This window comes from Terrapene carolina, unplaced genomic scaffold, assembly GCF_002925995.2.
Source record: "Terrapene carolina triunguis isolate 2854851 unplaced genomic scaffold, T_m_triunguis-2.0 Scaffold96, whole genome shotgun sequence".
Classification (NCBI taxonomy): Eukaryota; Metazoa; Chordata; order Testudines; family Emydidae; genus Terrapene; species Terrapene triunguis.
In genome coordinates, this window is record NW_020664447.1 from 72411989 (window position 1) to 72435988 (window position 24000).

Here is a 24000-nt window from a genome sequence, read left to right on the forward strand (position 1 = left end):
CAGGTTGGACTAGGGTACCTGGATAGAGGGGCAGGAGGAGGGATGGTCAGGAGAGCAAGGGAGAAGAGAAGGAAAAGGTAACAAGACAGGTACAGAACATCCCCTCATGCCTGGAAAAAAAGGTTTAAAACTGGGCTGGATTATTTAACAAGCTCAGTACTCTTAATTATTTGTGGGTATTTGTTCAGACCACAAAACCACCATAAAACTTGAGGCAATGGCATAACTGTAAATCTTGCCTCAAGAAAGGAACATGACTAATGTAGAAGGGATAACAGGTCAGGACTGGGTTATACTGACAGAGCTGTGTAGGAGAGCTAGCACGTTTGATGCTATCAGACCACTCTGATGGCAACAACAATTAATTCAACAAGAAAATAAAAACAAAATGAACCCAAAGTTCTTCATATAGCCATTATTTGAATTGCATCAGAGGCATCTATTTTAAAACTAATATTCTCACAATCTAACCTTACTGATGTTTGTTTGCCATATCTAAATACACCTCTACCCCAATATAACGCTGTCCTCGGGAGCCAAAAAATCTTACCGCGTTATAGGTGAAACTGCGTTATATCGAACTTGCTTTGATCCACTGGAGTGCGCAGCCCCGCCCCCCCCCGGAGCACTGCTTTACCGCGTTATATCCAAATTCGTGTTATATCGGGTCGCGTTATATCGGGGTAGAAGTGTACCTAAATTTTCACAACTAAGTTTTCACTTTGTGAACTTGAGACCGTATCATACAATGTGCGGATACAGATATGAAAAAGCAGAATTAGAATTGATCATTTTCACTAAAATGTTACTGTGCCTTTTAAGGTTTCCTAACATTGTTTTAATGTTAAAACTTTATGCCTATGAATCATTAATCTCCAGCTTGTTTATGAAAGAAAAAGCCACACAACTCTTCTTTATACGATTCATGTCTAAGTGCAGTCATAAAGCAAAAGCCATTTATCTTTTTCAAAATTGTTTCTCCTGGCAAACTCCTTCACTGTCTGGCCAAGTTTTGTCTTAAAAATAAAGTACAGTATAACAACATTTATCAACATTTAGAGTACTTAATCTAAGAATATGTCCAAGACATCTTTCTAAATAATAGGGCAATCAAGAATCTTGCATTCCAAAACAGGTGAAATCCGATCCGAAAATATAGTCTCTGATATAGGCACATAACTCCCATTGATGTCAGTGGGAGATAGGTGTATGTGAGGTGATCTGACGCTTTATTATGAAGATTAAAAAAACCAAGCAGAAAGTATGAATATAAATTGCTTTTTGCCTATTGCCACACAGATGTCAAACCATAAACACATCATATCCTTTTTCTACTCTAATATCCATCACTACCTTTCTGAATGCCCCTCCATCCAATCTCTCCCCTGCTGGTGCAACTTCTGCTACCTGGAACATCTTCTACTTCTCTGCCTCACTGCCTCTTCATCTCATTTCAAATCTCAACTGAGCACATCTTTCTCTCTTGTCTCTATATTTACCTTTCGTTTTTCTTCTGCTATTATTAACTTTGTAACTATTTAATTCAGATCAAAACTTCCAAATACAATTTATATCAAAGACACAGTATTTTTTAAACAGGATAAAAACACAGACCCGGGATTATAAACACAACAGAAAAACAGTGAACGTTCAAGAAAAAGCTGAAGCTCCAGGAGAGAGGAAATAAGTCAAGTTCTATTTGCATACCCATATTTTATTATGGAAACTATTTATAGTGAAGATATTTTTATGGCACTCATCACTATCATATCTGAGCACCTTAGAAACATGCTTTTAAAGAAGGTGACAAAACTCACTCAAGGGCACAGGTATCTTAGAAAGAAGTCTGAATACAAACGGCTTCTCCTGATAGGAGATCACGAATAAAAGAACTAAAAACTTCCTTCAAATCATCAGTTTATAAGAAAAAATTAAAGATCTTCAAGGATGGCACAAATCTGTTCTTTTACTTCACAAGAGGAAAAAAGGGAAGTTACCTTATTGTAACTCAATATGCATGGCTGCTACCTGTATTCTACTGTGGGATATGCATACACGCTACACACCTGGGACTGAAAGAATTTGCAAGCAGTGTTCATTGGTCTATGCCTACGTCTTTGCTCTCCTTGTGCTTTGTAACAACGATATAAGGCAGTGGTTCTCAAACTGTGGGTCAGGACCCCAAAGTGGGTCGCGACCCTGTTTTAATGGGGTCACCAAAGCTGGTGTTCGACTTGCTGGGGTCTGGGGCTGAAGCCAAAGCCCGAGCCCTGCTGCCCAGAGCCGAAGCTCGAGGGATTCAGCCCTGGGTGGTGGGTCTCAGGTTACAGGCCCCTCGCCTGGGGCTGAAGCCCTTGGACTTTGGCCCTTTTGCGTGGAGCAGTAGGGCTTTGGCTTTGCCACCCCCCTGCCCAGGGCGGTGGGGCTCAAGCTTTGGCCTCCTCCTGGGGTCATGTAGTAATTTTTGTTATCAGAGGTGGGTCGCGGTGCAATGAATTTTGTCAACCCCATAAAGGATGGTGCAGACCAACCACCTCTGGTTCCCTCTCTACTGCAAATTGTTTAAAGATCTGAAGCAGAGGGGAAGAAAGGCGGGTTGTGCAACATAGACAGGGACCACAGATCTCAAAGAACTCCAGTGACAATAAGATAACTTCCTTTTCTTCTTCGAGTGCTCATCCCTGTTTGTATTCCGCTGTGTATGATTCAAAAGCAATACCGAGGTAGGAAGAGGGTGCAAAGCTGCAAGCAGTTTAGGATTGTAGGATTGCCACCCCAAAGGATTAATCACCTGTGGAGGCTTGAAGAGGGTGTGGTACATCATGAAAGTATGGCTAGAGCTCCACATTGCTGCTTTGCAAATGTAAGTAAGGACACCTCATGAAATTACTACTGAGGCTGCTTTTGTAGGAAGGGAGATACAACTCAAGATGCACTTAGGGATTCTTTGAGAGAATAAAGCTTGCCCTCTCGTTCATTCTGCTATAGAAACAAATAATCTAGATGGCATTCTGATCATTTTTATTCTTTGCAGGTAAAATGCTAATGCACGTCTCACATCGAGGGAATGAAGTCTGCTCTCTTCATTGGTGATATGAGGCTTCAGAAAAAACCCACAGGTAAGTGTATCACCTGATTTATGCAGAAGTCTGAAACTACTTTAGGGGTGAATTTTATGTGCAGCCATAACGAGACTGTCTTTGTGAACTACTGCATATGGTGGATCAGCCATCAGGGCCCTGAGTTCACCTACTCTTCTGGAAGAGGTGATAGGCAACCAGGAAGGCAACTTTTATGGACAAGTGGGACATGGCTAACAGCTCAAATGGCCTAGTCCAGGGGTAGTCAATAAGTAGACCATGGGCCAAATCCAGACCGCTAGATACTTTTGAATGGAACACAAAATCTTTTTATTTACTTATCATTATTGTTATTCTTTTTGTATTATTTTCTCAGGAATCTGGACCTTGACTATAACCTTGACCAATAAATTTGGACCTTGACTAAAAATAATTGATTACCCCTGGCCTAGTCAATGTTGAGAATACGAAGACGAGTTCCCATTGTGGGATTGGTTTCATCACTGGTGGGAGGGTTCTAATCAGACCTTTGATGTCACCAGGTGAGTTAAAGAATGAATAGCTTTCAATTGCCTGGGCCATTTGAGAGCAATGAGAATGACTAGCGCTCTGTCACAGAACCTGAGGTAATAGCAGAATGGGAGGAAAGGCATACCTCAGGTGGCCTGTCCAGGACAACAGGAGAGCATTTCCTTCAGAGCTGCGTCCCTGAAGTCTCTTGGAACACAATGTGTCACTCTTCCTTCTCACCTGGGATGCAAACATCTCAAGAAGGGGATCCCCTCTAAGTGAAGATGTTGTTCACCATTGAGTCATGTAGTCCCCATTCATGATCAGTGGCAAAATGTCTGGTGAGGCTGTCTGCCAGTGAATTGTGGGCACCAAGTAGATGCAATGACAGCATAATGTGGTTCCCAATAACCAGTTCCATAAGTTGACCGCTACTATGTATGGTGGGTGGATTTTGCCCCCTCTGCTTGTTTATGTAGAACATTGTCATAATTTTGTCTGACATTATCAGGCTATATCAGGATTATATGAGTGGTAAGAATGCCATGCAAGCTTCAGACTGCTCTTAGTTCCAGGAGATTTATGTGCATTCTAGTTTCCCAAGGTGTTCAAGTGCCTTGTGCTCTGTGATCATTTATATGAAAGGGAGTATCTGTAATTATCGTTTTGTGTTTCTTTATGCATACACATGGAGGGTCTTTCCACCATGTCAGCGAAGCCTTCACCTTGAGGGTATATATACTGTTCAGAGTCAAGATTGTAGGCAACGGAAATGGAATCTGGCAAACGACATCACTTCATAGAATCATAGAATATCAGGGTTGGAAGGGACCTCAGGAGGGTGGTGAAGCACTGGAATGGGTTACCTAAGGAGGTGGTGGAATCTCCTTCCTTAGAGGTTTTTAAGGTCAGGTTTGACAAAGCCCTGGCTGGGATGATTTAGTTGGGGATTGGTCCTGCTTTGAGCAGGGGGTTGGACTAGATGACCTCCTGAGGTCCCTTCCAGCCCTGATATTCTATGATTCTATGAAGTGATGCCATTTGCCAGATTCTTCTTCTTGGGGACCACAAAATATTTCAAATAGAATCCTTTTCTCTGATGCTGAGGTGGCATCCTCTCGATTGTTTCCTGTCATAGGAGAAAGACTATCTCCCGCAGGAGATTCCCCTTGTGATAGTGATCCCTGAAGAGGGATAGGAAACAGGGTTTTGAATGGGATGGAGAGATAAATTTAATAATATCCAGCACCCATCTGTTTGTTATTTTCCAATTGTGGGAAAACTGGGCTAGGTGACCACCAAAGTGAACCTTAGAATCGGGTGGATATGGCATCAACATCAGTTCACAGCTCCTGAGTGTCCTGTCAAAAATATTTTTTGAGCAGGGGGCGAGATTGAGTAGATGCAGCTGATGTAGAAGGAGCAGCGAATATAGATCATTGCACCTTTTGCTGTTTGCAAGGTAGCTCATACAAACACTAATAATAAAAGGGTGTGGAAAGCGCATATGTTTGCATGGCTGCTTATGAAATCATCTTTACCGGATTGGTGTGCATACTGGGAGCTGAGGGCTGCCTTGGGGTTCTTTTAACAAGTGCAAGGAATCATCCATCTTTTCATTAAAAAGGCTGATGTACGAGGAGTCCCCCTAGTCTGGGACTATCTGAGTGGCAGATACTGAACTTAGTGGAGATATGTTTCCTTGAGGCAATAAAGGCATCGTTAGCTGGTTGTCACTGACTGAAAAGGAGCAAGGACAGGAAACACAGTTTTTGAAGCCTGGTATCCTGGGCATAATCCAGCCTTCCCAGTATGGGATTTAGGAGCGTACTGGAGGGGTTGGGATGGGATTCTAACTAACAGCTAACTATACTAATAAAACTAATACTAGCCAGCAGAAAGTCTATAAAACCCCACAAAACTTTATGTTATTTTGAATATTTACAGAATGAAGAGAAGGATCAGCTCTTGACACTGGAGGGTCCATCACAGATCATATGGCAGTAAGGAGGAAATGGAAAGATGGTTGGTCTGCACTGCCCCTTATGCCTGTGATTTGAATCACAAGGAGAGCAAGGGAGCAGGTATGGACCAATGGACAAGATTCTTCCAGTCCCAGATGCATGGAGAATGTTTGTATCCCAGAGTGAAATACACATAGAGACCAACACTCAAAGAAGTTACTAGTTCACACCTTTGCTAACTTTTCCAGAGTACCACATCATCTCCTCAATTTCTTGAACACTTTTAGAAAAAAAACCAACTTGTTTACCTTGTTTCCTAAGGTCCTCAATTTGCTCCTCTTTGAGATCCAACTGCTCAGTCAGCCTTGATGCTGCATCCAAGGCAGCATTTGCTTCCTCTAAACTTTCCTGTAAGGAGAGGAAAGTCACTATCACAATAATCTATTGTGATGACAAAAATAAAGTATTTCAGACTCAAAGAATTTAATCACTGTTATTTTAAATACTTGGACTGTAAACATCCGAGGAAAATGGATAATCAGCACAATTTCATCTTATTGGCTAGCTTGCCCTCCTTTTCTCCTCCCTTCCACCAGTCAAAAATTTTACTAATGACTTATAAACAGTGTTATCTAATATATTCTTGTGTAATAACGTATTTAAAACCCAACAATCGGGATTATTTAATACAGTAATTTAAAAATCTTCTCAGCCCACCTGTAAAGACTCAACCCTCCCTTCTAGCTTTTCAGCTTTTTTTTTCCATTCTGCAGTCTGTTTTTGGTGTTTTTCTAGTTCTGCTGAATACATGGCTTTCTCCTCTAAAAGGGGGGAAAAAAAAAAATCACACAATTAGTTCACACTTTCTAATCCTCTAGGTTTTGTGATGTATAGCAGTACAACCTTAGGTATGGAAATCCCAATACAGCACCGCTAACAGTGAAATTCTGGACCCACTGAAGTCAATGGAATTTTCACCATTGACTTCAAGGTGGCCAGAATTTCACCCTAAGTGTATTAAAGGTAAAATTGAGATTTTGAAATTAAAATCTACTTGAATGCAATTGGTGATTGCCAAAATTAAAAACAATGCACCAAATCACAACTATTATACTGACTGAAAATTTTCATTGCAATCTTTTCTTTAAGATTTTTGATGCAACTTACCCTGCTGGAATTGCTCTAGTACCATCTGCAGGTTGGCCAGTGACAGTGCATACTGTTTCACCTGATCCTGTGACATGGTAAGCTGTAGCAAAGTTTCATCTCTCTGCCTGGACACTAGGTTCAGCTGCTCTTGCAAGGATTCCACCTGCAGACTAGCTTGATGGCTTCATCAAAAGAAAATATTTTTTTATATACATACATACATACATACACACCCATATAATTCCAGTTCTCTGAATTCCCTCTATCTGATAAGCCGATAGTTATCTGAATCCAGAGTGCATTCCCCATGTTAATTAATAGCACTTCCATTTATCCAAAAGTTGGGAATGTCCCCCAGGTCATTCGGCTAAACGGGAATGTAGTGTAGTATAGTGTGTAAACTGCTTGTTGAATACACTAGAACCTCAGAGTTACAAACACCTCGGGAACACCAGGTTGTTCATAACTCTAACAAAATAAAAACAACGAGGAGTCCTTGTGGCACCTTAGAGACTAATAAATTTCTTTGGGCATAAGCTTTTGTGGGCTAGAGCCCATTTCATCAGAAGCATGAAGTGAAAAAAATACAGGAGCAGGTATAAGTACATGGAAGGATGGGGGTTGCTTTACCAAGTGTGAGGTCAGTCTAACGAGATAAAATCAATTAACAGCAGAAAAATAACTTTTGAAGTGGTAAGAGAGTGGCCCATTACAGACAGTTGACAAGAAGGTGTGAGTAACAGTAGGGAGAAATTAGTATTGGGGAAATTAAGTTTAGGTTTTGTAATGACCCAACTACTCCCAGTCTTTATTCAGGCCTAATCTGATGGTATCCATTTTGCAAATTAATTCCAGTTCTGCAGCTTCACGTTGGAGTCTGTTTTTGAAGGTTTTCTGTTGAAGAATTGCCACTTTTAGGTCTGTTATTGAGTGACAAGAGAGACTGAAGTGTTCTCCTACTGATTTTTGATTGTTATGATTCCTGATGTCCATTTATTCTTTTGCGTAGAGACTGTCCGATTTGGCCAATGTACATGGCAGAGGAGCATTGCTGGCACATGATGGCATATATCACATTGGTAGATGTGCAGGTGAACGAGTCCTAGATGGTGTGGCTCAAGAAACTCCCTAAAGAAGCACAGGAACAAATCTACACTGACACACCCCTAGAGCCCCAACCAGGGGTATTCTAGCTGCTACCCAAAATCCATAAACCTGGGAATACTGGACACCCCATCATCTCAGGCATTGGCACCCTGACAGCAGGATTATCTGGCTATGTAGACTCTCTCCTTAGGCCCTAGGCTATCAGCACTCCCAGCTATCTTCGAGACACCACTGACTTCCCAAGGAAACTACAATCCTTTGGTGATCTTCCAGAAAACACCATCCTTGCCACTATGGATGTAGAAGCCCTCTACACCAACATTCCACACAAAGATGGACTACAAGCCATCAGGAATAGTATCCCTGATACTATCACGGCAAACCTGGTGGCTGAACTTTGTGACTTTGTCCTCACCCACAACTATTTCAGATTTGGGGACAATTTATACCTTCAAGTCAGCGGGACTGCTATGGGTACCCGCATGGCCCCTCAGTATGCCAACATTTTTATGGCTGACTTAGAACAATGCTTCCTCAGCTCTTGTCCCCTTACGCCCCTACTCTACTTGCACTACACTGATGACATCTTCATCATCTGAACCCATGGGAAGGAGGCCCTTGAGGAATTCCACCAAGATTTCAACTATTTCCACCCTACCATCAACCTCAGCCTGGACCAGTCCACTCAAGAGGTCCACTTCCTAGACACTACAGTGCTAATAAGCGATGGTCACAAACACCACTCTATACCGGAAACCTACTGACCGCTATACTTATCTACATGCCTCCAGCTTTCATCCAGACCACATCACATGATCCATTGTCTACAGCCAAGCTCTAAGATACAACCGCATTTGCTCTGATCCCTCAGACAAACACCTACAGAATCTCTATCAAGTGTTCTTAAAACTGAAATACTCATCTGGTGAAGTGAAGAAACAAATTGAGAGCCAGAAGAGTACCGAGATGTCACCTACTACAAGACAGGCCCAACAAAGAAAGTAACAGAACGCCACTAGCCATCACCTACAGCCCCCAACTAAAACCTCTCCAGTGCATCATCAAGGATCTACAACCTATCCTGAAGGACGATCCCTCACTCTCACAGACCTTGGGGACAGGCTAGTCCTCGTCTACAGACAGCCCCCCAACCTGAAAGAAATACTCACCAGCAACTACACACCACACAACAAAAACACCAACCCAGGAACCAAACCCTGCTACAAACCCTGGTGCCAACTCTGTCCACATATCTATTCAAGAGACACCATCATAGGACCTAACCACATCAGCTCCCCGTGATGATTCTCATGCATCCTGCTGATGCCACACCTGCCAGAGATACCTATGGAAAACCAACCTACAGATATAAGTGTTTCTATAGCTTAAAAAAATATTTATACATTATGGGATATAATGTACAGCTATTTAATGGATTTGAAACCCACATACAGAGCAGAAACAGGCAAATCTGCACATCAGGATCTAGAAAAGAAAGTACCTTTAAAATTAATTTAAGTCTTGAGTGCCTTTTACTCTCACTATTCAGTGCATTCCATACCTTGTAAACTGATGGCGGGGTTTTTTGTTTTGTTTTTATTTTAAGCCATAACAATTCCAGGTCACCTTTAAACCTTGTTCTACAACTACTACACATAAAAAGACACACCCGTTTGGTTCACTACAAAGGTGCACTAAGTAATTTGAGAATCATTTTAATTTAGAAAGAATGGTTACTCACCTTCTTGTAACTGTTGTTCTTCGAGATGTGTTGTTCATGTCTATTCCAATCAGGTGTGTGCGCGCTGCATGCACGACAGCTGGAAGATTTTCCCCATAGCAGCATCTGTAGGATCGGCCTGGGAGCACCCTGGAGTCCTGTTGTCTTCATGGCGCCCAATATAGGGTCCTGCCGATCCGCCATCCCCTCAGTTCCTTCTTGCCGGCTACTCCGACAGAGGGGTAGGAGGGTGAGTAATGCAATGGACATGAACAAGAACACCACATCTTGAAGAACAACAGTTACAAGAAGGTGAGTAACCGTTCTCTCTTCTTCGAGTGCTTTTCATGTCAATTCCAATCAGGTGACTCACAAGCCCAAGTTCAAGAGGTGGGGTCGGAGTCGTCCACTGATTGGAGCACTGCTCTTCCAAAGGCCGCATCGTCTCTTGGCATGCTGGGTGATTGTGTCATGCGTGGTGAAAGTGTGTATGGAGGTCCACGTCACTGCTCTGCAGATTTCCTGGGTGGGAACCTGCGCCAGGAATGCCGTTGAAGAGGCCTGAGCCCTGGTGGAGTGCTCAGTGATCGAAGGAGCAGGCACCCCTGCCAGGCTGTAGCACTCAGAGATGCAGGACACGATCCACGACGAAATCCATTGAGAAGAGACAGGAAGACCTTTCATTCTGTCTGCCACTGCAATGAATACCTGGACGGACTTTCGTTCTCTGAATGTAGAAGGCTAGTGCTCTGCAGACATCCAGTGAGTGAAGCCTTTGCTCCCTGCCGCTCAAGTGCGGCTTAGGGTAGAAAACTGCTGACACTTCCTGTTGCATCGGGGGAGGGAACTGCAGTTGCTAGGAAAAGGCAGGTGTTAGTAATGGGAGATTCGATCATTAGAAAAGTAGATAGCTGGGTTTGTGATGGCCGGGAGAACCGCATGGTGACTTGCCTGCCTGGTGCGAAGGTTGCGGATCTCTCGAGGCATCTAGACAGACTTATGTGTAGTGCTGGGGAGGAGCCGGTGGTCGTGGTACATGTAGGTACCAATGACATAGGGAAGGGTAGGAGAGATGTCCTGGAGGCCAAATTTAGGTTGCTACGGAAGAGACTGAAATCCAGGACCTCTATGGTGGCATTCTCAGAAATGTTCCCAGTTCCACGCGCAGGGCCAGGTAGGCAGGCAGAGCTTCAGAGTCTCAATGCGTGGATGAGACGATGGTGTAGAGAGGAGGGATTTACATTCATTAGGAACTGGGGAAACTTTTGGGATGGGGAGAGCCTATACAGGAGAGATGGGCTCCACCTAAACCAAAGTGGAACCAGACTGCTGGCACTAAACATTAAAAAGGTTGTAGAGCAGTTTTTAAACTAGGAGATGGGGGAAAGCCAACTGCTGCAGAGGAGCATGTGGATCGGACAGAGACTTCTCTTAGGGGAGAGTCTAATGATAGAGAATCTCCAGTTTATAGTCAGGAGCAGAGGATGGAGGAGGATAATGTAAGGGCCAGATCAGATGATAAACATTCACATAAAGAATTGGACACATCAGAAAAGGGCAGACAAATAAACAGTGACAAGTTTTTAAAGTGCTTGTACACAAATGCTAGAAGTCTAAATAATAAGATGGGTGAACTAGAGTGCCTCGTGATAAAGGAGGATATTGATATAATAGGCATCACAGAAACCTGGTGGACTGAGAGCAATCAATGGGACACAATTATTCCGGGGTACAAAATATATCGGAAGGACAGAACAGGTCGTGCGGGGGGGGGGGGGTGGAGTGGCAATATATGTGAAAGAAAATGTAGAATCAAATGAAGTAAAAATCTTAAGTGAATCCACATGTTCCATAGAATCTCTATGGATAGAAATTTCATGCTCTAATAAGAATATAACATTAGGGATCTATTATAGACCACCTGACCAGGACGGTGATAGTGATGATGAAATGCTAAGGGAAATTAGAGAGGCTATCAAAATTAAGAACCCAATAATAGTGGGGGATTTCAATTATCCCCATATTGACTGGGAACATTTCACTTCAGGACAAAATGCAGAGATAAAATTTCTCGATACTTTAAATGACTGCTTCATGGAGCAACTGGTACGGGAACCCACAAGGGGAGAGGCAACTGTAGATTTAGTCCTGAGTGGAGTGCAGGAGCTGGTCCAAGAGGTAACTATAACAGGACCGCTTGGAAATAGTAACCATAATACAATAGCATTCAACATCCCTGTGATGGGAAGAACATCTCAACAGCCCAACACTGTGGCATTTAATTTCAAAAGGGGGAACTATGCAAAAATGAGGGGGTTAGTTAAACAGAAGTTAAAAAGTACAGTGACTAAAGTGAAATCCCTGCAAGCTGCGTGGGTGCTTTTTAAAGACACCATAATAGAGGCCCAACTTTAATGTATACCCCAAATTAAGAAACACAGTAAAAGAACTAAAAAAGAGCCACCGTGGCTTAACAACCATGTAAAAGAAGCAGTGAGAGATAAAAAGACTTCCTTTAAAAAGTGGAAGTCAAATCCTAGTGAGGCAAATAGAAAGGAGCATAAACGCTGCCAGATTAAGTGCAAGAATGTAATAAGAAAAGCCAAAGAGGAGTTTGAAGAATGGCTAGCCAAAAACTCCAAAGGTAATAACAAAATGTTTTTTAAGTATATCAGAAGCAAGAAGCCTGCTAAACAACCAGTGGGGCCCCTTCATGATCAAGATACAAAAGGAGTGCTTAAAGACAATAAAGTCATTGCGGAGAAACTAAATGGATTCTTTGCTTCAGTCTTCACGGCTGAGGATGTTAGGGAGATTCCCAAACCTGAGCCGGCTTTTGTAGGTGACAAATCTGAGGAACTGTCACAGATTGAAGTGTCACTAGAGGAGGTTTTGGAATTAATTGATAAACTTAACATTAACAAGTCACCGGGACCAGATGGCATTCACCCAAGAGTTCTGAAAGAACTCAAATGTGAAGAGACATTTGGTGGTGGTGGATGCTGAAGAGCGGTGCCGACCCTCTGGGGACGGATGCGGTTCACCCCCTTGGGCGGCTGGCACCAGGAAGTGGCATGCCGGAGATGGGGAGTGGCATGACATCATTGCTGACTTTCCCCTAGATGGAACAGGCGGACTGGCTATCGCCGGTGCCTCGTCCCTCCTTGGAGGAGGCAGACCCATCAGGTGAATAAGGTCCTGCATCACCTCAAAAGTCTCTGGAGTGGAGGAGAGTTGAATGTCCCAGCTATGACGGTCCAGAGAATGGGAGTGGGCCGGACTCAACTGGACCCCTTGCAGGGCAGGAGTCGATCAGCCCCTGGGAGCTGACAGGCCCGAAGTAGGCTGGGTGGACTGAGGTCTCCCTGCTGGTGTCTCCTTAGGCTTAGGAGGGGGACAGCGACCACTCTCCTGCCTTTTTCTTCTGGGACACCGGGGACACAGATCGGTGCCTACCAGAAGTCTTATGTTCGGCGACGTGTTGGTGCCAGGAATCTGTGGGTACCACTGTGGGTCTGTGGATGAGGGGAAAGCAGTGGATGTGTTATTCCTTGACTTTAGCAAAGCTTTTGATACGGTCTCCCACAGTATTCTTGCTGGCAAGTTAAAGAAGTATGGGCTGGATGAATGGACTATAAGGTGGATAGAAAGCTGGCTAGATCGTCGGGCTCAACGGGTAGTGATCAATGGTTCCATGTCTAGATGGCAGCCGGTATCAAGCGGAGTGCCCCAAGGGTCGGTCCTGGGGCCGGTTTTGTTCAATATCTTAATTAATGATCTGGAGGATGGTGTGGACTGCCCTCTCAGCAAGTTTGCAGATGACACTAAACTGGGAAGAGTGGTAGATATGCTGGAGGGTAGGGATAGGATACAGAGGGACCTAGACAAATTAGAGGATTGGGCCAAAAGAAACCTGATGAGGTTCAACAAGGACAAGTGCAGAGTCCTGCACTTAGGACGGAAGAATCCCATGCACCGCTACAGACTAGGGACCGAATGGCTAGGCAGCAGTTCTGCAGAAAAGAACCTAGAGGTTACCGTGGATGAGAAGCTGGATATGAGCCAACAGTGTGCCCTTGTTGCCAAGAAGGCTAACGGCATTTTGGGCTGTATAAGTAGGAGCATTGCAGCAGATCGAGGGATGTGATTGTTCCCCTCTATTCGACATTGGTGAGGCCTCATCTGGAGTACTGTGTCTAGTTTTGGGCCCCACACTACAAGAAGGATGTGGAAAGTTGGAAAGAGTCCAGCGGAGGGCAACAAAAATGATTAGTAGGCTGGAGCACATGACTTATGAGGAGAGGCTGAGGGAACTGGGATTGTTTAGTCTGCAGAAGAGAAGAATGAGGGGGGATTTGATAGCTGCTTTCAACTACCTGAAAGGGGGTGCCAAAGAGGATGGATCTAGACTGTTCTCAGTGGTAGCAGATGACAAAACAAGGAGTAATGGTCTCAAGTTGCAGTGGGGAAGGTTTAGGTTGGATATTAGGAAAAACTTTTTCACTAGGAGGGTGATGAAGCACTGGAATGGGTTACCTAGGGAGGTGGTGGAATCTCCTTCCTTAGAGGTTTTTAAGGTCAGGCTTGACAAAGCCCTGGCTGGGATGATTTAGTTGGGAATTGGTCCTGCTTTGAGCAGGGGGTTGGACTAGATGACCTCCTGAGGTCCCTTCCAACCCTGATAGTCTCCTTTCTAGGAGCCAACTCATGCACCATCGGCGCTGTTGCGCTGCACATGGTGGCGGCGCTTGGCATGGGCTCCACCAACCCAGGGTTGGATTCCAGGTGGAGGGCTGCCTCCATGAGGATAAGTCTGAGTCTCTGCTCGCGATCCTTAAGGGTCCTCAGCCCAAACCCTTTACAAATGAGGCACTTGTCCTTTTGGTGACTCTCGCCAAGGCACTTCAAACAAGAAGTGTGTGGGTCACTTTTTCGCATCAATCTTCCGCAGACTTCACCACATGGTTTGAACCCCAGCGACCAAGGCATGCCCCGGCGGCGGAGGAGAAATGTGGGAATAGCATTAGTTGGCTATTAACTTAAGACAAAAAACTATTAACTATATACAAAATACAATGGGACACTGTTAAAGGCGCTTACAGAAGCAAGAGCGAGGGAAGTTCCAGCTAGCCATCGCTGGTGGTAAGAAGGAAATCAGGGGGTGGCGGGTCAGCAGGGCCCTATATTGGGCGCCATGAGGGCACGACTCCAGGAGGCGCCCAGACCAACCCTACGGATGCTAGTAGGGGAAAAATCTTCTGGCTGTTGTGCACGCGGCGCGCACACACCTGATTGGAACGGACATGAACAAGCACTCAAAGAAGAATATCGATATTCCATGCCTTCATTTTACTCAGTGCTTACACATCTACGCTCTTTAAAGCTAATAAAATCACATCACCATCACTCTAGAATACTGCAACTATTCAAAGAAATGCTAATGCTGGATGGAGGCAAATATTACCTGGCATTTTCCACTGCAGTAGAAGAGGATACTAGTTTTTCCTCCAAAACCATGACCTTCTTTCTTAGCTTGGTCTCTCGGTCCTCTGCAGCTAAAGCTTCCTGTGTATAGGAGTCCTCCATTTCTAAGAGGTGATTGCGCAACCTCTCCAGTTCCTGGTTTAGACGCTGCTCCTTATCACGTAAATGCTGCACCTGGGTAAATATATTGTACGTTTGATGACACATACTTCTTTGTGCATGATGCTATAAGCAGATCAAATTATTTCCTTTGATTTATATTTAGGGCTGTCAAATTATTAAAAAAAATAATCGTAATTAATGGTGAGATTAAAAAAATAGTCATGATTAATCGCAGTTTTGATCACACTGTTAAACAAGAGAATAACAATTTAAATTTTTTATAAATATGTTTGGATATTTTTCTATATTTTCAAATATATTGATTTGAATTACAATATAGAATACAAAGTGTACAGTGCTCACTTTATATTATTTTTTATTACAAATATTTGCACTGTAAAAAACAAAAGAAATAGAATTCAATTCACCTGTAGTGCAATCTCTATTGTGAAAGAGCAATGTACAAATGTAGAATTTTTTTTTTTAAACATAACTGCACTCAAAAACAAAACAATGTAAAACTTTAGAGCCCACAAGTCCCCTTAGCCAATAGCTACGACAAACAAGTTTGTTTACATTTAAATAGTGCTGCCTGCTTCTTATTTATAATGTCATCTGAAAGTGAGAATAGGCAGGTTCTGCTTCATAATGAGCCAAAGCAGTGCAGACCAATGCACTTTCATTTTCATCATCAGAGTCAGATGCCACCAACAGAAGGTTGATTTTCATTTTTGGTGATTCAGGTACTGTAGTTTCCGCATTGGAGCGTTACTCTTTTAAGACTTCTGACAGTATGTTCCCCACCTCGTCCCTTTCAGATTTGGAAGGCACTTCAGATTCTTAAACCTTGGGTCGAGTGCTGTAGCTATCTTTAGAAATCTCATATTGGTACCTTCTTTGCGTTTTGTCAAATTTGCAGTGAAAGTGTTCTTAAATCGAACAACCTATGCTGGGTTGTCATCCAAAACTGCCAGAACGTGAAATATATGGCAGAATGCGATACCACGGAGCAGGAGACATAAAATTCTCCCCCAAGGAGTTCAGTCATAAATTTAACTAACGCATTATTTTTTTAATAAGCGCCATCAGCATGGCCTCTCGGATGGTGGTTGAAGCACAAAGGGGCACACGAATGTTTAGCATATCTGGCGCATAAATACCTTGCAAGTCGGCTAAAACAGTGCCATGCGAATGCGTTCTCATTTTCAGGTGACACTGTAAATAAGAAGCGGGCAGAATTATCTCCCGTAAATGTAAACAAACTTGTCTGTCTTAGCAATTAGCTGAACAAGAAGTAGGACTGAGTGGATTTATAGGCTCTAAAGTTTTACATTGTTTTGTTTTTGAGTGCAGTTATGTAAAAAAAAATTCTACATTTGTATATTGCACTTTCATGATAAAGAGAATGTCCTACAGTATTTGATTGAGGTAAACTGAAAAATACTATCTTTTGGGGTTTTTTTACAGTGCAAATATTTGTAATAAAAATAATATAAAGTGAGCACTGTACACTTTGTATTCTGTGTTGTAATTGAAATCAATATATTTGAAAATGCTGAAATACTTCCAAAATATTTATAATAAATTTAAATTGGTATTCTATTATTGTTTAACAGTATGATTAAAACTGCTATTAATCACGACTATTTTTTTAATCTAATTAATTTGTTTTGTGTTAATCATTTGAGTTAACTGCAACTAATGGACAGCCCTAATTATATTGCATAGATATACATTTTAGATGCCTTTTTTGGTACTTATCTAAGATAATTCTTAAGGCAAGGTAAATTCTCTGATTTTTCTTATTCACTCACCCTTTTTGTGCTTTAGTCTTGTTTAATGTCATACCTCATTCTGTAGGGCACTGCTGTCCATTTGTTTCTGTTTGAGTGCTAACATGACTTGGTCTCTTTCTTGCTGAAAAGAAACAGCCTTTTCTTGCATTGACTTAACTTCATTTAACAGATGATTCAACTCCCCCATCTTGCCCTTTGGAAGGAGGACATACAATTAAAGAAAGGTTGAAAATGTATAAAAAAAACTTTGAGGAATATATGCTTAAAACACTAAACGAGTCTATTGTAACTATTTATTAGGCATTTCTGCACAAACATGCAAGACACTGTATAAAAGGAGGCCCAGTTTCTGTCCCAAAGAACTTGAACTCCAAAAAAAGATGAAATAGACAGACATGGATAGAAGAAGAGAGTGCTTACTGGACAGAAGATCCTTTGAAGAAACAGTTGTCTATTTTGTAATGATTTTATTGGCATATTGTCTGATAGATTAAAAACTGTTTCTAAAGTCATACACAAATATAATGTATTCACTAACTGCAGTAAAATAGATATCTAGCACCCTTCCATTTCAGACATGCATACTTCAAAATTGCAATTCCCCTAAACACAATTTCTGACGCTATACTTCCTGTTAAGATAGCTATTTCTAAGTAACTTGATTTGAATCTTCTTTGGGCATGTGGTTTATGTTATTATTTATGTTAGTTGTTTATGATAGCTATATAAAAATAAATACATTCCAAAAGGTATAAAGTCAAGATGAGTAGAAATGAAATAATATACAAACAAACAGTGGCTACTAATGTTTTTAGGCTCACTATGAACTATCAGTAATAAAAATAAAATAATTACGTAAAAAATGGCATCTTCCATCTACAGAGATCTGCTCTCTGCATGTATTCAAGATCATATGAGTTGACTTTAACAAAAACCACTAGAAACTTCTTTTTATTTAGTTACTACTCTTATTAGCTCTGCACAGCCAACATAGCTGAGAGAACGCTATACTATCTCGTGCAACATCAAATGAGTTGTTTACTAAGTTCCAGTCAGTTATATTTGTGAAACCCCACTGAAAGCATTTGGGCTGCACTGGTGACACCAAGAGGCCTAATTTAGTCTGCAGGACTTTTATTACTGAGGATTATGCAAGAGATGGGAGAGAAACAAGTTTGACTCTCAAGAGCCCAGGCTGAGTTTGCAGGGCCAGCCATTAAAAAAAACATCTTTTTATTTGTAACTGTATTTGATACAAGATCAAGAGTAAACATGAAACCCCACAATGACATTTTATAGTTTTTACATAACCAAACTATATTTTAAATCACTGAAGTGCCTTATCACTGCAATTTCATAGTATTTAGTTAGAATAGTAGAGAGTAAGAAACTTGGACTGGCAGAGTACTTCACATGTGTCTGAAGATATCACACACACAATTCTAACTGCCATTAACACTATGCCATAAAGATTAAGTTACTTTTTATGTAATTCAAATACATTTTTAAAATCTATAAAGACGTTCTTTTTCAGAGAAATGGTGCTCTAGATTCCACTTGGTAGATACAAAATGCTCTAAGTGATGCCAAATATATCATCATAATTAAACTATGTCAGGTCACTTTGCAGTGGTTTATTTAAACATTAACAGTAATACTTATAACCTTTGAAGACAAATATAGGTTTCTAAGAGATCCTGAACTAATCTTGCAATAGATCACTCAAAACTTTGAAATTCATTCACTTCTGCAAGGTTTCATATAGTAGATGAGAAGCTGCTTTTAGGCAAATACCTCCCGACTATATTTGTGAGAATTCAGTCACATGCATCATTTAAAGTTTGTATTTTCTCCCTTAAAATATTTATAACAAATAGAACAAATAAAAATTCCTCACATACCTGTTCTTTTTCTTTCAATAGTTTTTCAAAGGCAAGAGCTTTTTCTTTTATTGAGTGGGATTCAAATTCTCTCTCTTTCAGCATCATTGAAAATTGCATGTTAGTCTCTTGTAATGCCCGGAATTCGGTTTCTTTCTCCCTGCATCTTGCTACTATTTGTTCATTTTCTTCTTTCAGCTTACAGATGTCCATTTCTAAAATTAGGTTTCTTTCTTTAAGATTAGTGACGGCTTGTTTTAAAAGCTCATTTTCATTTTCTTTGTTACTAAGATTTTCACTTACAGAAAGTAACTGATCACTTTTAGACTTAATCAAGAGGTCTTTTTCCCTAAGTGACTTCTGGAAAACATCACATTTTCCCTTTATCTGCTTCATCTCCGGATCAGTGTCCTTTTGTCCCTTTCTTTCTAACTCTGATGTTGCAGCCATGGAATCAGACAGTCTTTGATTATTTTCCTTAAGAATTCTGATAGTCACATCTTTTTCTTGTAACATTTTTTTAAGCTGCTCCAATTCCTGTTGAAGGAGTTTCGACGCATCACTGACTATTTCAGGAGGAGTACTGCTTGGAATATCTGATGCTTGTGAAACAGAAGAAGCCATCAGTAGAGGCGGTGTTACCATATCAAGTTTTCCCAGAAGAAGATCCTTGGTATTATGAAGCTGTCCTATACGATGCTGAACTTGTGCTAACTCCTGACTAAAACTTTTCATTTTTTTCTCATTCTGCTCATAACTCTGGATCAAGCCATTATAATCCATCTGTAATTTAGAACTGCTATCACTGTCAACTGAAATTTGTGCCTGAAGCTTGTGTAGCTCCTCTTGGAGATGAGCTGACTCATGCTGCATGTTCTGGACTGTAGTCATTACTTGTTGCTTCCACTCTTCCATCTTCTTTACTTGTTGCTTTAATTTGTCACGCTCTTGTAAAAGCTCCTCAAACTGATTACTGTTAACACCTCCTGACCCACTGTCAGTACCTATGTTGGATGTCTGTAGGACAGTCAATAAGGTTTGGCATTTTTGACTCAAGGCATCTATTTCAATATCTTTCTCTCGAATGATACGGGACAAATTCTGAATAGTCTCTCTAAACATATCTTGGCTGCTACTTTCAAACCTATTAGATAATTTTTGGTTCTCTTCTTGCAACTTCATCAGAGCAGTTTCCTTAGCTGCTACCATATCCATGATTTTATGATACTCTGTTTTTAACTGACTGTTTTCTCTAGTTTTTTCACTCAAAACGGCCAGCACCTGTTCTCTTTCCATGGCATAGGCTTGCAGTTGCTGTCGAAGGTACAGAACATCCTGTCTATATGATGAAGAGGAAATACTTGCATGGAGAGCTTGTAACTCAAAGTCTTTCTCTTGGATGATCTGAGTGAGTTTACCAACTTGATCTTTAGACAAGTGATCAATTTGTTGAGTTAAGACGACATTCTTTTCATTCAGAAGCTTAATCTCCTTTTCTCTCTCTTTGATACCTTTTACTAGTCTTTCAATTTCAGACTTAGACAAGTCATGTTTTTCGTTGCCATTTTCTCCATTAAGTGTCTGGGCTTTGGTTTCTTGAAAGAGATCAGAGGAGTCTGTCTGAAAGACGTGCCTCTCATTGTGCAACTGAGTTTTAATTTGTTCAATTGTTTTCTGCAAACTTTTAATTTCCTCATCTTTCTCCAAGAAAAGCTTTTCATGTGACACATTCATTTGCTCATACTGAAATTTGGACTCATCTATTTCCCTTTTATGCTCCTGCAAAGACTGTTGAAGTTGCACAGTATTTTGACTCTGATCTTCAATTGTTTTTTTGTGAAGTTTTATTTCTTCTTCAAGATTATTCTTTATTACATGTAACTGTGTTATCTCAGCTTCAAGTTCAGTAATAATATCAAGTGTTTTAGGCTCAGCCACAGGTGGAGATCTGCTTTGCTGGTCCTTTAGTCTTTCAATCTCTTCTTTCAGATGATTGTTTTCTTCTTTCATGGCTGCAAGACTTTTGTCCTTTTCTTCTAAATGTTGTCTTAAAATCTCATGCTTTTTGGAATCCTTAACATATTCCTCAAGTTCCTGTTGCAACTCTAGAGCTCTAGTTTTAAATTTTTCAACAAACACCTCTTTCTCTTTTATGAGTTCTGTCAACTGCTTTTGTCCTCCTAAGCTAGTTGTCAACATCTCTTTAGTTTCTTCATGGTCGGCTTCCATCTGCTCAATGTTTCTTTTGAGTTCTGCTATCTCAAAGTCCCTCTCTTGATTACATTTCACTAGACGCTCATGTTCAAGCTGTAATGCATTGGTGTTCATGTTACGTGCATTTGACAGGTCCTCAATGGTTTGTTCATATTTTTGTGCTTGTTCCAACAGCCGCTTTTCGGTCTGGCTTAATTCAGTTTCCAACTGTCCTTTTTCCATTTTCAAAACCTCCAACATAGTATCTTTTTCCAGGGAAACCTTATTTTTCTCAGCAAAGGCTTCATGCAACTGCTGTTTTAGTTCTTCACAGACTGCCAGAAGCTTTCCATTTTCCATTTTAAGATCACAAACTGATTTCTCCAAATTTCGATTTAGTTGTTTATTTTCTGAAATGTCTTTATTTAGTTTTGCAATTTCTGCTTCTCTTTCTTTAAGTGAAAGATCTTGAGAGTTACTGTTAGGTTCTTGATTAATTATCTTTGTTAACTCATTCTGGGAAACAGAAAGTTCCTCCTCTTTTTGTTTCAGATTTTGCTTCAATTCTGCAATTTCCTTTTTATTATTCAAGTTACAATCTTGGGATTTCTTTAGTTGTTCTTGTAAATCCTTAATGTTATGCTGAAGCTGCTGATTACTCATATGCAAATCATTAAGTGCAAATGTACAGTGGTTCATTTTTGATTTCTGGGTTTCTAGTTCCTTACTCATTTCCATCTTCTCAGCTTCTACTTCAGACACTTTCCTTCTTTCAAAATCTATGTCAAGTTTCAGCTGGTTGATGGTACTATCAGCTTCTGTATGCTGTTTTGATAGCTGCTCTTTCAGGGTAATCATATGCTAAAATAAACAGAAACAAGCATTCATCAGGATAAAAACAGAGCCAGTAAAAACAGAGCTTTCATTCATGTAATCATCTGGATAACAAAAGAATGTAAAGGATTTTTTAAAAGGAGTTGACTAAGCAGTTATTTTCAAATTATTAAAAATATATTCCATCAAACCTATAGAATCACTCTCCAAAAGAATAAGTCAAATGTAAAAGTCAAAAATTTCCAGGATTTCTCAGGATAATTAAATTGGCATACAGTAAACATCCATTTAGCTGTGTACTTCCAAATATTTTGAGCTATTATTTAGAGCTAGTGAGGCATTAAATCAAGTCACAAATAAGTAAATGTGATTAATGTTCATTCACATGAATACATAAATATGAATTAACATACAGTCTGTACCACCTGCAAGTAGTGTTTATATTTGACTTCCACAAAAAACTTGATAAATTGGTATAGCATGCCTGCCTAATATAGACCATATCAGAATATTTGGGACTCAAACAGAGGTTAATCATGTTAGAAATTATAGGAATATTTCTTCCATTCCAGTCTTTATTAAAAAGCCTATAGAAAATATGGAACATTTTGAGACTATTTTAAACACATGGTCAAAACACAAGGATATTAGCACACAACAGCAAAGACAAATTTATTGAATATTCACTTTTCAATAGACAACTCTGTTTCAGTACATTTTTATGTTAAAAAAACCCAATAATTAACAAAACATACTGTTCTTTCATGGACTTGCTTGAGCACCCCTAAGAGAAGTCAGTGCTTCCCAAGAGCGGACAGCCTAAGATTTTCAGATATACCGTAATAATTCTATCAAACCACTGGCGTTCAAGTGATGTACTGGAAGGAAATAGCATATTACATTTAAAGGAGAACCTATTTTGGTCTACAAAATAGCTTAAGCCATGAAGCCTTAACATCAAAGAAATCCCAGGTGTATATAAGATTTGGTTAAGACAAAGGGAAACTTTTTTCAACTAGGTCAAATGAACATTTGGAACTTTAAAATTCTTAACACAGCAGTAACAAAATACAATTGAAAATTTGACAGACAGCTCATTTATTATAGGCAGCACAGACAGTGATGCTTACAGTTAAGTTGCCCGACACTTTCCATTATAAGACTTTGTTTTCAGTTAATTTTGCCAAACAAACCATTTGGCCTGAAATTTCCCATGCCAGGTGCCCAAGGCTGATGTTTTGGGGACAGTTTCAATTAAAATGCTTCAGCCATTTTTGAGAATGAGATTAGTGAAAAACACACCTTTTTGCCCACATTAAAAAACTCTTTACAATAGTTTCAGTGAGGATCTCTAGCACCTCCATACTTTGGAGCAGGGACTTGAAATTTTGTAATGGGGGAATGGGATGGGGGGGGGGGGGAAGAGTCTCTCCCACTAACGCTAGTGATGTGCTTTTGCTGTCCCTGAGAAAATTCATCCAAATCTGGCAAAGTTCTAATCCTTTGGGGGGGAAAAGTGTTTGCACATGCTCAGTAGACACACACTACAGTTTTGCAGCTAAATTCTCTGAAGATTCCATTTGCACTGAGCATGCTCCACTTCTCACAGCTCTTATGTGCTGACTAGACTGCCCATGAGCCATTCCCACAGTGAGATGGAGCATGCACTATCCTGTGGCTTCAGGGACTGAACAAGACTTTCACTGCAATTGCTCCTCCTGGCTGCCAGGAGCTGCTGTAGTGACAAGGACAGGAACTGAGAGCAACTCTCAATGCTCTCTCTACTGGCATGCAGGCAAAATAGAGGAGAAAGAAGCTACCTGACTCAAATGGAGAATAAGGGTGAGGGTAAGGTAAGAATAGGAGCGGAAAGACGGGGGCAGAAGGGTCTATAACCACTGGGAAACACTCCCCTACAGGACTGAGAACTGAAACCATTATTCTATAGTCTCTATTTTTTTGCAGTTTAGCAAACAGCTGTGAAATCCACCTGACAGTGTGTCTTCACTCCTCATCTAATGGCAGGTCCACATGGAAGGTGACAGCCTTCCATTGCTACCAGTTACTCTGTTAGCTCATGTGGGAGAGGTCTATGTTATGAATCTAAAGATCCATGGCAGAGGTCTATGCTATGGATCTAAACATCCCAATCCTAGAGATGACCCACATGGGGGCCAACAT

At 40.9% G+C, this 24000-nt stretch overlaps 1 protein-coding gene across 4 annotated transcripts in view; it reads right to left on the reverse strand.

Annotated features, from left to right (window-relative positions):
- The window catches only part of TRIP11 (thyroid hormone receptor interactor 11), a 79630-nt gene that overhangs the window by 15616 nt on the left and 40014 nt on the right, over positions 1-24000 (reverse strand). For all 4 annotated transcript variants that reach the window (XM_026651299.1, XM_026651298.1, XM_026651297.1 and 1 more), the window contains 6 exons: positions 18814-21846; positions 16965-17105; positions 14995-15188; positions 6722-6885; positions 6272-6375; positions 5863-5962 (listed from right to left, as the gene is read on the reverse strand). In XM_026651299.1, the coding sequence (XP_026507084.1) occupies positions 5863-5962; positions 6272-6375; positions 6722-6885; positions 14995-15188; positions 16965-17105; positions 18814-21846 (3736 nt within the window). The remainder of the gene's footprint in view (positions 1-5862; positions 5963-6271; positions 6376-6721; positions 6886-14994; positions 15189-16964; positions 17106-18813; positions 21847-24000) is intronic.